The following is a 14,631-nucleotide window of genomic DNA, read 5'->3' as shown; positions in this document are numbered from 1 at the left end:
TATGATATATATGAATTTGTTACATAATGACATTGTTTATGGGGCGTGCATTTTTATTGTATTTTAAAGGTGGCGGGTTTGGCGATTTTGGTGGATCGGGAAGACCTGGAGGACCCGGAGGTCCGATAAAATTCGGTGAATCTGGAGGTCCAAAGGGCGTTGGTGGTCTTGCTGGAATAGGAGGTTCGAGAGGCCCGGGCGGTCCAAAAGGCTCAAGTGGGATAGGTGGTCCAAGCGGAACCGGTGGTCCCGGCGGGTCAGGTAGTCCAAGCGGACTAGGTGGTCCAAGTGGGCCCGGTGGTCCAGGAGGACCCCACGGCCCGAGTGGGCTCGGTGGTCCTGGAGGACCCCGTGGTCCAAGTGGGCTCGGTGGTTCAGGAGGACCCCGTGGTCCAAGTGGGCCTGGTGGTCCAGGAGGGGCTGCTGGTCCAACAGGCCCAGGAGGCCCAACAGGTTTAGGTGGTCTAGGCATTCAAAGTATTTCAAGCAACTTTGGAAGTGCTGGAAAATTACCGGGTAGCACAGGAAGCTTAATTAGACCAGGCGGTTTTATCAAAGAGCCACAACAGTTTGGGGCTTCTAAGGGTACGAAAGTTTCAACACCGGGTGGCTCTGACAGTCCTGCAAGAACTGGTATATATATATATATATATATATATATATATATATGTGAATTTCAAGTCAATATGAACACCCCTTATTATTTCGCTCATTTTAGGCGCCCCATCTGAAAGCGGTCGATATAGACCAGATAAGTTTAAATCGGATCAAAGTGGGAAATATAAACCGGACAGTGATGGTCAATATGTTCATCAAGCTGGGCCAAGTAATAATTAAATAACGTTAATAACAGCAATAATTACATAAAATAAATATAAAATAATTTTAGGTGGACCAGGAGCACAAGATTACATACATCAAGGAAGTCCAGGTGATTTGATTTATAATAATACATATAACTTTTTACATAATTAAAATAATTATGGTGCGTGCATTTATAATTTATTTTAAAGGTGGCGGCTTTGGTGGATCCGGAAGACCTGGTAGACCCGGGAGTTCGATAGGATTTGGTGGTCCAGGTGGCACAGAAGGTTCGAGAGGCGCGGGCGGTCCAAAAGGTTCAGGTGGTCCAAGCGGTTTCGGTGGCCTAAGTGGACCTGGTGGTCCTAGCGGGCTCAGTGGTCCAAGCGGATCCGGTGGTCCAAGTGGGCCTAGTGGTCCAAGTGGGCCTAGTGGTCTAAGTGGGCCTAGCGTTACAAGTGGGCCAAGTGGTCCAAATGGGCCAAGTGGTCCAAGTGGGCCAAGTGGTCCAAGTGGGCCAAGTGGTCCAAGAGGTTCCGGTGGTCCGAAAGGTGTAGGTGGTCCGAAAGGTGTAGGTGGTCCTGGTGTTGGAAGTCCTGCGATAACAGGTATGGCATTATATATATATATATATATATATATATATATATATATATAGGTATTGGTATGTTTTTGTATAGGCGTGCTCAGAATTGCTGTTTTTGGTGCTTACAAACTTAAATCCAATTGTTCGTTTCAAACGGAAGACTAAAATTATTCTAAAAATAGTGTTATTCAGCAAAATATTTTGTAAACAGAATATGAACAATACCGTATTGCCTAGCTAGAAGGATCAATATATGTGAAGTATAATTAAACTAATAATTTCGTTCATCTTTAGGCGTCCCATCTGAAAGTGGTCAATATAGGCCAGATAGATATAAACCGGATGAAAGTGGGCAATATAAACCAGATAATGATGGTCAATATGTTCATCAAGCTGGGCCAGGTAATGATATGAGTAGGAACTAATGATTACAGCAGTAATTACACATTTAAAATAATTGTAACAATATTTCAGATGGACCTGGAGCTCCAGATTACATACATCGTGAGGGTCCAGGTGATTTATGAATAATATACATAATTTGTTACATGTTGATCTTAATTATGGAGCGTCCTTTGTAATTTACTCCAAAGGTGGAGGGTTTGGCGGTTTTGGTGGATCCGGAAGCCCTGGAGGTCCCGCGGGTCCGATAGGATTTGGTGGTCCAGGTGGCATAGGAGGTCCGAGTGGCTCGGGCGGTCCAATAGGTTTAGGTGGGCCAAGCGGTTTCGGTGGCCTAAGTGGACCTGGTGGTCCTAGCGGACCCAGTGGTCCCAATGGGCCTAGTGGTCCCGGTGGTCCAACGGGCTTAGGTGGCTCGAAAGGTCCTGGCGGTTTTGGCATTCAAAGTATCCCAAGCAGCTTTGGAACTCCTGGAAAATTACTGGGTAGCACAGGAATTGGTGGGTTTGAAAAGCCTGGAGAACCCGGTGCAATAGGATATGGTGGTCCTGGTGCAATAGGAGGACCGAGAGGCGCGGTCGATGCAAGAGGTCCAGGAGGATTAGTTGGTCCAAGTGGACAAGGTATTCCAAACAGTTTTGGTGGCCCAAGAGGTGCCGGTAAACCAAGTGGACCCAGTGGGCTAAGAGGACCTGGTGGTCCAAGCGGACCAAGTGGGCCACAAAGACACGGTGGTACAACAGGTTTAGGTGGCCCGAAAGGTCCTGGTGGTCCTGGCAGTATCCCAAGCAGCTTTGTAACTCCTAATAAATTACCGGGTAGCACAGGACCCGTTTTCGGCACCAAAGATTCAAAAATACCGGGTGGTCAAAAAGGTCCAACTGGCTTTGGAAGTCCTGCAAAAACGGGTATAACACTATATATATGTGTATATATATAAATATATATATATATATATATATATAATATGTATGTGTGTGCGTTTATAAAATTCTTTAATTTAGGTTTATAATATCTTTTGGACTTTTCACTATCCAAATGCAAACGGTGAGCAAATGAAATGTAAACAATTAATTTATTTTCAAAGATTGCATCAATGATTAGATTTTAACACTTACTGTCATTTAAATGGATTTTGTATTTATAAATTTACGACCATAAAAATTAGTTGGAAAAATTACCAATAATTCAATATATCAACTTTGAATTGTTATTTCTAATATTGTTTATCGGTCAAGTTGGATATAAATGCACATGGTGAGCAAACCAAACTTAAAATCGGTTTAGTAGTCTAGAGGTTTATAAATATATAAATTATTTAACTAAATGTAATCATTTTAAGTAAACATAATGCGAATTCCATCGTATTGCCTAGCTGAAAGGATCAATACCTGTGAAGTAATAATAGACTAATAATTTCGTTTATTCTCAGGCTTCCCATCTGAAAGTGGTCAATATAGGCCAGATAAGTATAATCCGGATGAAAGTGGGCAATATAAACCTAATAATGATGGTCAATATATTCATCAAGCTGGACCAGGTATTGTTTTGTATAGTAATCAATTTTAAAGCATTATTTACATATTTAACATAAATATAACTATATTTCAGATGGACCAGGAGCACCAGATTACATACATCAAGAGGGTCCAGGTAATTTATGAATAAGACACATACTAGTTACATATCGACTTTATGTATGAAACAGGCATTTGTAATTTACTTTAAAGGTGGCGGGTTTGGCGGTTCCGGTGGATTCGGAAGTCCTGGAGGAACCAGAGGTCCAACAGGATTTGGTGGTCCAGATGGCATAGGTGGTTCAAGTGGATTAGGTGGTCCAAAAGGTCCAGGTGGTCCAAAAGGTCCAGGTGGTCCAAAAGGTCCAGATGGTCCAAAAGGTCCAGGTGGTCCAAAAGGTCCAGGTGGTCCAAAAGGTCCAGGTGGTCCAAAAGGTCCAGGTGGTCCCAGAGGACCTGGTGGTCTAAGCGGACCAGGTGGTCCTACAGGATTTGGCGGTCCAGGTACTATAGGAGTTTCGAAAGGTGCTGGCGGTCCAAAGGAACCAGGTGGTTCAAGTAGACCTGGTAGTCTAACCGAACCACGAGGTCCCAGTGGTCCAACAGGTTCCGGAAGTTTGAGAAGTCCAGATGGTCCTGGAATTCAAGGTATTCGAAGTAGCTTTGGAACTCCTGGAATTTCACCTGGTAGCACAGGTAGCCCAGGTAGCCCAGTTGTTACAGGTAGTCAAAGCAGACCTAATAACGTTTTTGGCACGAAAGACTCAACAACACTGGGTGGTCAAAAAGGTCCAAGTGGCTTTGGAAGCCCTGCAAGCACAGGTATGAATATATATATATATATATATATATATATATATATATCTTATATATACAATTCTTCTGTAATGGGGTATGAAATGTTAATCTCTCATAAAATATTATTTAGATTTTCATAAATTTTTCTGTAGTTTGTTAAGGGATTTTTTTAGGATTTTTTGATTCACAGAAATATAGCTAGATTGTAGAAATAACTAGAAAAAATTACAAAAAAACGCTTATCATTGATTGACATTGAAAATATTTGGGGCATTGTTTGACATTAAAAACAAATGAAGACTGTCATTTGCTGTCAATTAAAATAATATAAGATACATTATATATTTGGCACATAAACAGTTTGCGCATGCGCCTGGCGGCTGTAGACTGTCAGTGAATATACCCTTTATAATTAATTTGACTGATTATTATTTTTTAACTAATGCAGTCGTGTTTTGCCTTAATTTACTGAATCACAATACAAAAATAATTTACTTTTTCAAAAAATTATTTAGAAGTTTTATTGTGTCAAAAATTCATATGTTTGTCATTGGATACGGAATATTTACTCAAGTCAATCGAGATTTGACGAAAATTTGGAATTTTGGAATTAGGTTCATCTTACTCTCAAGTTTAAAAGTAAAAATAATTTACACTCTTTTGCCACTTCCCGGGGGGAGTACATTTCTTCTCTGTGGTGTAATTTTACTTTTTTCAAAATAACGTCGGATATCGATAAAAGAACTAATTAGAAGAGTAAAATGTTTAATAATGTTTTTCAAAAAAGCAAATACTTTTCAAGTTACTGGATACTGAAAATTCGTATCTTTTTTGCGTTTTTCATCGTTTTTGCTAATATCTTTAAAAATATACCTTTTAACGAAAATCATGTAATGAACAAAATTACATCAATGAAAATTATAATAAATCTCTTATGTTATCACCATAAATTATGACCATAAATCATAAAGGCAGACGATGATTTTTTGTGTGATAAATTTGGAAAATCAATGTTTAAGTCGCGAATAAACAAAAAATCATTTATTTATACATCCATATCTACAGGTATGACTAAAAAAATTTTATAACCCTTGGTATTAAAATAAATTGAGCTATTGGAAATAAATTTGTTCTCAGTGTATAATTTTTAATATAAAATTTTATTGAACATATTTTAATATTTGTTAAAGGGATAATTAAAGTATTAACTGTTGGAATTAAGAATCATCATTTTATTTGAAGCAGTTCTACATTTAACATCACTTATATATTGGTGTAAATAGTAATTCGATAAACAATAATTATGTGGGTACAGGACAACGTCTGTCGGGTCATCTAGTATATATATATATATATATATATATATATATATGTATATGTGTGTGTATGTGTGTATGTGTACGTGCTACTAGAATTGATCCAATGTTGAAATTGTCATTATAATCTCTATGATGCTTAAGAACTTGAATGCAATAATTCCTGTTAAGTTAGCGGAGTAAATGAATCTTCATTCTTAGCATTAATTAATAAATGTATTGCCGGGTAGAAGGATCAATAAATGTGAATAATGATGACAGTGATTTAGTTAAGTAATTATTCAATTAACTAATTATTTTGTCTATTCTTAGGTGCAGCAACTGAAGGTGGTCAATATAGACCAGATAGGTATAAACCGGATGAAAGTGGGCAATATAAACCGGATAATGATGGTCAATATGTTCACCAAGCTGGGCCAGGTATTTACTAATATAGCAATGAATGCTTATAACATTAATTATTTAAAATAAATATAACGATATTTCAGATGGGCCAGGAGCACAAGATTACATACGCCAAGAAGGTCCAGGTAATTAAGGAATAATACACATAACTTGTTACATAATGACATTACTAATAAAACGTGCTTTTGTCATTTATTCTGAAGGTGGCGGGTTTGGCGGTTTCGGCGGATCTGGAAGACCTGGAGGACCCGGGGGTCCGACTGGATTCGGTGGTGCAGAAGGTCCAAGAGGCGCGGGCGGTACAAAAGGTCCAGGCGGATCAAGTGGCCTTGGTGCTCCAAGCGGCCTCGGTGGTCTAAAAGGTCCTAGTGGTCCAAGAGGTCCTGGTGGTCCAAGTGGACCCAGTGGTCTAAGAGGTCCCGGTGGTCCAAGTGGACCCAGTGGTCCAAGTGGACCCAGTGGTCCAAGTGGACCCAGTGGTCAAAGAGGTCCCGGTGGTCCAAGAGGTCCCGGTGGTCCAAGTGGACCCAGTGGTCCAAAAGGTCCCGGTGGTCCAAGTGGACCCAGTGGTCCAAGAGGTCCCGGTAGTCCAAAAGGACCTGGCTATGGAACTCCTGGAATATTACCGGGTAGCATACGAAGTCCTGTTGGTCAAAGTGGTCTAGGCAAACCTGGTGACGTATTTGTCACGAAAGGTTCAAGAACACCGGGTAGTCAAATAGGTCCAAGTGGCGTTGGTAGTCCCGCAAGATCAGGTATGACAATATACACACACACACAAACACACACACACACACACATATATATATACACGTATATATATATATATATATATATATATATATATATATATCTTGATGGTTTTTTCGACGTTGAAACATATTTCAATGTAACTAGCAGCCCATTCGTCGAAATAAAAAAGGTAAAAAGTATTAAAAACTTTTATTTATGCGTTTCGACACAAGATGCGTGGCATCATTCAGCAACTACAACAATTTGAAAATTTTATTAACTAATATAAACACCAAATTAACCAAGATTAATTATAACATAGAGAAACATTATACACACCACAGGACAAAAACACTCAAAAAAATTTTTTATTTAAAAAAAAAAATTTATAACATATTAGAAAAAAACATTTTTTTGGAAAAAATTATGAATAATTAAAAGATTTGAAAACTAATTTGACTAAAAGTTTTGAAATGTAACATTATGAAGCGAGAAACACGCCCATACCGAGCAAAATACTAGACTGTAATATTTCACTAGGCGTATTGATAGGAATGGGAGGGGAATATTCGAAGGACAATTGCAAGTGGCACGAACGCCTCGTACAAGAGTGGTTGAAGTGGATTTGATCAAAAGGAAAAAGCAAAACATGTAAAAGTTTGAACAAGAATAAACAAAAATGTAAAAAATAATATAAGGAGATAGCAAATTAATTTTTTGTTTTTTTAATAAAATCAATAATTAGCTGGTAACTGTCATGTAAAAGGTGGGATGAATTGCGTTTATTAACACAAGAGGAATTTAAGGAAATAAAAAGGGATTCAGCCTTATATATATATATATATATATATATATATATATATATATATATATATTAACTGACAGTCACGCATTTCTGTGGTTGAGTAATTTATAGTTATTCATATTTATGATTAAATTATTTTGACTTGTTCATGAAAATTGTTTTAAGCATGCGTAATTATTTAAGCAGAAAAAAGTATAGTGAGGAATAATTAGTGAAGTCTGCCGATAATAATTAGACTCCATTAAAGCAGTATCACCGAAATGTTTCTTGTTGCCTTTCAAATCTGGCTTAGTTATACGAAATGCTTCAAGTGAACATTTATGGGCCATAGTACTTTTATCTCAAATTATAATTGCATTCTTTTACAACACAGTAGCCATTCCGCTTTTTTAATGTTACACATTGCGTTTGATTCGTTATGAATGTCTAATGGAAAGTTTCAATATTAAATGTGCTGTTTGTACAGACAAACAAAGTAGCAGCAATGCCTGACCATGCAGTTGCTCATCAGTCTTTTGTTAGGATCGTATCTTTAGCACCTGGTGAGCCTAAGAAAAAAATACACCTTGCTTAGGATCAACGGTCAGCATTATGTGATTATAAACATTTTTTGTTTGGCTGTCAGCAAAGGCCCATTATTTGCTATTGTATAGTTTCTCTCGTTAAAAATCAGTGTTAAATAAATCATAAGACGGTCGATTAGGTGATGGCATTTTATAATGACTAAGTGGGAAATTTGAAGTTAAACCGCATAAATCTTCGATCAAAACTGTATTCTTCATATACATCTCCCGCATAAAAATTAAAATTGGACATTGTTCTGTTCGCCTAATTCGATAAAGTATAAATATGGTTCTATGCCGTTCTCGCGCAGATCTTATTCTTAATATATAATGTCTACGAATGTTTCTCTTCTGATTCGTTGAGCTGCGGTTGTTTCTGCAATTTGTTCCTTCGATTGATGAGCTCTATTAGCACGCACGTATACGTCGTGCATTTTTAATATACTGATTGTGAAAATTTGACTTTATTTCTTGCCTATATAAACCAGGTTTGCATGGCATCGTGCTTTAAGGCACATTGCTGAAACTTGCCGTACCGTAATGAAATTTTCAAGGAATTTTAAATGTTTTCAAATAGATTATTATAAATATTGTAACTTTTATTATTTGTACGTTTACGTCGAAAGTAAATAAACAAAACTTTATCAAGCGGAGTGAGAATTAAAAAACCTAATCTCATATTTCTAAGATTATATAAACTGAATTGCAAAACTAAAATTATTTATTTGAAATATATAAGTGAGCTTTAGAATTTTAGCTGAAATTAAAATTAAAAATATATATTTTGGTAATTAAATAAAAATTCTTTTGATATTTAAAAAAAAAATCCTTCCCCAAAAACTAATATTTTCTTTTACTGCCGAGACAACCAAAATGGTTCCTTAAATTATCCTAAGAGGATTCTTTTTCTTAATAACTGCAATTTTTGCTACGTATTTCCGAAACCGCTGAAACTGTTTTTGCCTAAAACTTATCATTCAAATCGGTTAATCCGTACGACTGAAATTATGGACGAAATATGGTATCCCTATCCACACATTCAATGGTAACATATGGTAACACACACGTACAAATTACTGTACGGAAATTTCCAGAAATGAACGCACGATGCCAAGCACCTTTAGTTATGTTTTTTTGGTGCTTAATAACTTCTGTCCTATTATTATTTTAACCCAAAAGTAGACTCTATAAAACGTTATTCTTTGCTGTGTTTAACAAAATTATATTATCAAAAGGATCAAAAAATGTGGTTTATGATGTCAGTAATTTAGTTAGGTACTAATATAATGAAATAATTATTTTGTTCATTTTTAGGCACCCCATCTGAGAGTGGTCGATATACGCCAGATAAGTTTAAATCGGATCAAAGTGGACAATATGTACCAGATAATGACGGTCAATACGTTCATCAAGCTGGACCAGGTAATTATTAATATGGTAAAGGGTGATTACAGCAATAATTACTTAAATTAAATACAACAATACTTCAGATGGACCAGGAGCACAAGATTACATACATCAAAAGGGTCCAGGTGATTTGTGTTACTAATAATACATGTAACTTGTTACATGACATTAATATGGCATTTATAATCAATTATATAGATGGCGGCTTTGGCGGTTACGGTGGATTCGGAAGACCTGGAGAACCTGGAGGTCCGATAGGATTTGGTGGGCCTGGGGGTCCGAAGGGCGTTGGCGATTCGAGAGGATCGGATGGTCCAAAAGGACCATATGGTCCAAGTGGTTTGGGTGGTCCAAAAGGTCCAGGTGGTCCAAAAGGTCCAGGTGGTCCAAAAGGTTTAGGTGGTCCAGGTGGTCCAGAAGGTCCTGGTGGTCCGAAAGGTCCAGGTGGTCCAAAAGGTCCAGTTGGTCCAAAAGGACCAGGTAGTCCAAGTGGACTAGGTGGTTCAACAGGTTTAGGTGTCCCAAAAGGTTCAGTTGGTCCTGGCATTCAAGGTATCCCGAGCAGCTTTGGAACTTTTGGAAAATTACCGGGTAGCACAGGAATTGGTAGATCTGAAAGACCCGGAGAATCCGCTGAGAGAGGCGTGGCCGGTCCAAAAATTCCAGGCGGTTCAAGTGGACTCTCTCGTCCAAGCGGGCAAGGTGGTCCAACAGGTTTTGGTGGTTCAAGAGGTTCCGGTGTTCCAAGTGGCCCCGGCGGATTAAGAGGTCCAGGTGGCCTTGGCGTTCAAGGTATTCCAAGCACAAAAATCTAAGTATGTCTATCTGTATGTCCTTTATTGATTCAAAAACTATACATCGGATTGGCGTGAAATTTTGGGAAATTATTAAGTATATCCCCGGCAGGTTTTCACATAATTTTATTGAACCCATGTGTTAAGCGACTTGGCCACCATTGACGTTTTTTTTAATTTCGGGCCAATTTTTTTATAACGCGTAATTAAAAGTAAATATAGCCCCACTTTCACCCTTTTATTACAAAGCCGGTATTAGGGTTGGCTGCCTACCACTGATTGTTTATTTTATTTTTATTCGTTATGCAATCGAAAACATTAGATCGCCGTGAATTTTTTGTAAATTTTTAAATATATTCCGGACAGGTTTACGCATATTTTTATTGAATCCAATTGTTAAGGGTTGGTCACCACTATTTTTTTTAAATTTTGTACCATTTTTCTATAATACGTAATTAAAAAATACATCTGGTGCCAGTTTCACTCTTTAATCACAAACTCAGAGTGAGGGTTGGCCAGCATGAATATTTAGGTATAACATTTGTAAAAAAAATTCCATAAAATTTGTAATTGGCATAGGGTGAATAATGTAGCTTTTATGTAGAAAAAATGCCTTATAATTAAAAATAAGACAATGGATGTGTTTGCCGCCTATGGGGTAAAAGGAGACAGATGAACATTTTTTGAGTAAAAATAACCAAAACCATATTTCTATATTTAGTCAATAACTGAGATATTTTTTGAATATGTGTCGTGAATTGATTGTCTGATAATGTGTTATAAACTGCTGTAATATATGATGGTTGATTCTTACAGTGTAATTACTTAATTACTGTCAAATGCTTATATTTTTATAAGCTGATATGTTGTGATGCTTAATGGGATATTTTCCTCGATGATGCATCTAATATAGGTCAACACAACAATAAATCGCGAAAGATACGAGCGCTATTTTCCATATTAAACTCTGGATGTAATAGAACTGCGTTTTTGTTAAGATTTCTATTTATATGTACATATAATACAGCAACACATGATGGGGTACAGCTAGTAATTTATAAATGAAAATAATGGGTTATAAAACGATACAATAGGTGAAGAATGCGGAAAAATATAAAAAGATCTATTGCTTCGTTTTCTAACACATTATTTTCATTCAATATGTTTCAAGGACGATTACAGTTTGAATCCACTCATAGATAGAACAACTATAGAATTTAGTAAAAAGTTTGACTTTTTCTTGCGGATTTTTTACGTTGGCGCTTTTAGCTACTTTTCTGTTTAATCGGCGTTTACAATCAATTATATAGCATTTAATGCCTCACATCAACTTTGTTAGCTGATCACACACACTTTACCATGTCTGATCGCAAGAGTCTTTACGAATCTTACAAAACGATTTTTGGACAATTACTATAACTTACACGAATTAGTTTGATTATTTGTTTGATACAATGGAAATTTACATACAACTTTACTCTTTCCATTATTTAACAAAATAAGATTTCAACATAGTATGAACATCAAGTATTGTCATGCTGAAAAGATCAATAATATGCCATTAATACTATAATGCCAGTAATTTAGTAAAGTATTAATATAATTTTTTAATTATATTATTTATTCTTAGGCATCCCATCTGAGAGTGGTCAATATAGACCGGATAAAGTTAAATCGGATCAAAGTGGGCGATATAAATCCGATAATGACGGTCAATATGTTCATCAAGTTGGACCAGGTAATTATTAGAAGAGCAGTTAGTAATAACAGTGATATTTACATAAAATAAATAATATATAAAACAATATTTTAGATGGACCAGGGGCACAAGATTACATACATCAAGGTGGTCCAGGTGATTTATGAAAAACAAATACGACTTCTTACATAATAACATTAATTAAGAGCATGCCTTTGTAACTCTCTTTGAAGGTGGCGGATTTGGCGGTTACGGTGCACCTGGAAAATCTGAGGGACCCGGTGGTCCGTCAGGATTGGGTGGACCTGGAGGTCCAAAGGGCGTTGGTAGCGCGGGAGGGCCAAAAGGTCCAGGTGGTCCAAGAGGATCCGGTGGTTCAAGCGGACCCGGTGGGCCAAGCGGGCCCAGTGGGCCAAGAGGACCCGGTGGGCCAAGAGGACCCGGTGGTCCAAGCGGACCCAGTAGTCCAACAGGTACGGAAGGTTCAAAAGTTCCAGGTGGTCTTGCCATTCAAGGTGTTCCAAGCAGCTTTGGATATCCTGGAAAATTTCCGGGTAGCACAGAAAGCATAGTTGGTCTAGGTGGTCCAAATATACCAGGTGCTCCAAAAACACCTAGTGGTCCATTTGCTCAAAATATTCCAGGCAGTGCTCGGAGTCCACCGAGTAGCACAAAAAGCCCTTTTGGCACAGTCGATGGCGGCAGACCAGGAGCCCTTGGAGGCTTCGGCGGCCCTGAAGCTCCAGGTTTAGTTGGCCCCTATGGTCAGAGTAAGCCAAGTAGACCAGATGGTTTAGGCGGTACCATCCAGAGAGGGTATCTTCCAGTGAAGGACGGTTCTAGATCTCCAGGAGCCTCAACTGGAGTAAGGCCAGAAGATTTACGAGGTTCAAGTGGCCCAGGTATTGTGAGTGGCTTTAGTGGTCTAAAAACACTCGCCATTTCTAAAAAATCTGCAAATATATGATATTAATTATAAAGCGTACGTTTATAATTTATTTCAAAGGTGGCGGGTTTGGCAGTTTTGGTCCAGGTGGTTCAAGCGGACCAGGTGGTACAAGAGGACCCAGCGGTCCAAGTGGGCCCGGCGGACCTAGCGGACCTAGCGGACCAAGCGGTCCGAGCGGATCCAGCGGTCTCAGCGGACCCGGCGGTCCAAAAGGACCAAGCGGTCCTAGCGGACCCAGCGGTCCTAGCGGTCCCAGCGGACCCAGCGGTCCTAGCGGTCTCAGCGGTCCCAGCGGGCCCGGCGGTCCAAAAGGACCAAGCGGTCCTAGCGGACCCAGCGGTCCCAGCGGTCCCAGCGGACCCAGCGGTCCTATCGGTCTCAGCGGTCCCAGCGGGCCCGGCGGTCCAAAAGGACCAAGCGGTCCCAGCGGAACCAGCGGACTCAGGGGTCCCAGCGGACCCGGCGGTCCAAAAGGACCAAGCGGTCCTAGCGGACCCAGCGGTCCCAGCGGATCCAGCGGTCCCAGCGGACCCGGCGGTCTAAAAGGACCTTATGGTCCAATAAGTTCTGGAGGCCCAAAAGGTCCGGGCGGTCCAGTGACTCAAGGCATACCAAGTAGTTTTGGAAGTATTGGAAAATTACCGAGCAGTGGAGGAAGCTTATTTGGTTCAGGTGGTCAGGGCAGACCTGGTGACGTTTTCGGTACGAAAGGTTCAGAAACACCTGTTGGTCAAAAGGGTCTAAGTGGCTTTGCAACTCCTGTAAAAACAGGTATTACATTATATATATATATATATATATATATATATATATATATCTTATATATAAAATTCTTCTGTAATGGGGTATTAAAGGTTAATCCTCCTAAACGATCATTAGAATTTTCATAAATCTACCTGAAGTTTATTAAAGAATTTTCTAGGATTTTTTGACTTATAGAAATATAGTTAGATTATAGAAATAAATGGAAACTAGCTGTAAGTGGAATTCTGTCTTAAGGCAATTAAGGCATCGTGCCTTAAGGCAAATTGCTGGAACTTCCCGTACCAAAAATTATTTTTTGAAAAACGATTAACATTTTTGAAAAAAATTTTACTTCGAAAAAATTAGAGAGAAACTATAAATTTGACAAAAAATTACTTTTTTTGAAAAAAAAATTTTTTTTTGAAAACAAAATTTTTTTGAAAAAAAAAGTTTTTTTCATTTTGACATACTTTGGAAATTCTGAACTGTTTTTCAAAGCAATCGTACTGCTTTATCTGCATAGAGACAAAATGTCAAAGCGCGCAACTGCCGTGCCCGCCGTCTAACGGATAAGCATTGGTACGGAACCCATAAAAATGTAAAAAAAAATTATACTTATTGTTAAAATCTTTATAAAATATCTGATAATTTGATGTGCATATGTCTAATGATCATTTTTGACCGCCAAATGGCATTTTTTTTTATTTTTATCATTAGATCTCCGAAACCGCTAGACCTGTCTTCATGAAAATTTGATCAATTCTTCATCTTGTCAATACAAGTAAAATGTTTTTTGAATTATTCAAATCGGACGCTCCGTTCTCTTAAAAACTGAGTTACCGTTTTCGGCACTTTTTGCCCCGTATCTTTGGAACGGCTTGACCTGCCTTCGCCAAAAACTAATCAGCACGTCTCCTTATCAATACGAATCGAATGCTTTTTGAATTATTCAAATCGGTTGATCCGTGTTCCCGAAATCGTCGACGAAAATTTGTATCCGCACATACATACACACACGTACATACATACACACACATACACACACACACACACACACACACATACATCCATTTTTTCTAAGGTATGCCAAAATGTTCAGAAACCTCTGAAACG

At 38.4% G+C, this 14,631-nt stretch overlaps 2 protein-coding genes across 2 annotated transcripts in view; both read left to right on the top strand.

Annotated features, from left to right (window-relative positions):
* Positions 1-1,914, top strand: part of LOC113375404 (collagen alpha-1(I) chain-like) — a 24,610-nt gene extending 22,696 nt beyond the window's left edge. Inside the window, exons 12-17 of the mRNA XM_026615339.1 lie at positions 70-633; positions 719-826; positions 890-931; positions 1,014-1,409; positions 1,682-1,789; positions 1,862-1,914. Coding sequence (XP_026471124.1) covers positions 70-633; positions 719-826; positions 890-931; positions 1,014-1,409; positions 1,682-1,789; positions 1,862-1,914 — 1,271 coding nt within the window. The remainder of the gene's footprint in view (positions 1-69; positions 634-718; positions 827-889; positions 932-1,013; positions 1,410-1,681; positions 1,790-1,861) is intronic.
* LOC113375402 (collagen alpha-5(IV) chain-like) overlaps positions 1,911-14,631 on the top strand; it is a 27,617-nt gene continuing 14,896 nt past the window's right edge. Inside the window, exons 1-14 of the mRNA XM_026615338.1 lie at positions 1,911-2,697; positions 3,222-3,329; positions 3,401-3,442; positions 3,520-4,128; positions 5,733-5,840; positions 5,909-5,950; positions 6,029-6,580; positions 9,240-9,347; positions 9,416-9,457; positions 9,531-10,124; positions 11,757-11,864; positions 11,940-11,981; positions 12,059-12,727; positions 12,832-13,545. Coding sequence (XP_026471123.1) covers positions 1,911-2,697; positions 3,222-3,329; positions 3,401-3,442; positions 3,520-4,128; positions 5,733-5,840; positions 5,909-5,950; positions 6,029-6,580; positions 9,240-9,347; positions 9,416-9,457; positions 9,531-10,124; positions 11,757-11,864; positions 11,940-11,981; positions 12,059-12,727; positions 12,832-13,545 — 4,525 coding nt within the window. The remainder of the gene's footprint in view (positions 2,698-3,221; positions 3,330-3,400; positions 3,443-3,519; positions 4,129-5,732; positions 5,841-5,908; positions 5,951-6,028; positions 6,581-9,239; positions 9,348-9,415; positions 9,458-9,530; positions 10,125-11,756; positions 11,865-11,939; positions 11,982-12,058; positions 12,728-12,831; positions 13,546-14,631) is intronic.

The sequence above is a fragment of the Ctenocephalides felis genome, unplaced genomic scaffold (assembly GCF_003426905.1).
Source record: "Ctenocephalides felis isolate EL2017-DRISC unplaced genomic scaffold, ASM342690v1 CF-g0.4_SCAFFOLD_01886, whole genome shotgun sequence".
NCBI lineage: Eukaryota > Metazoa > Arthropoda > Insecta > Siphonaptera > Pulicidae > Ctenocephalides > Ctenocephalides felis.
This window is presented reverse-complemented; position numbering and strand designations above follow the sequence as displayed.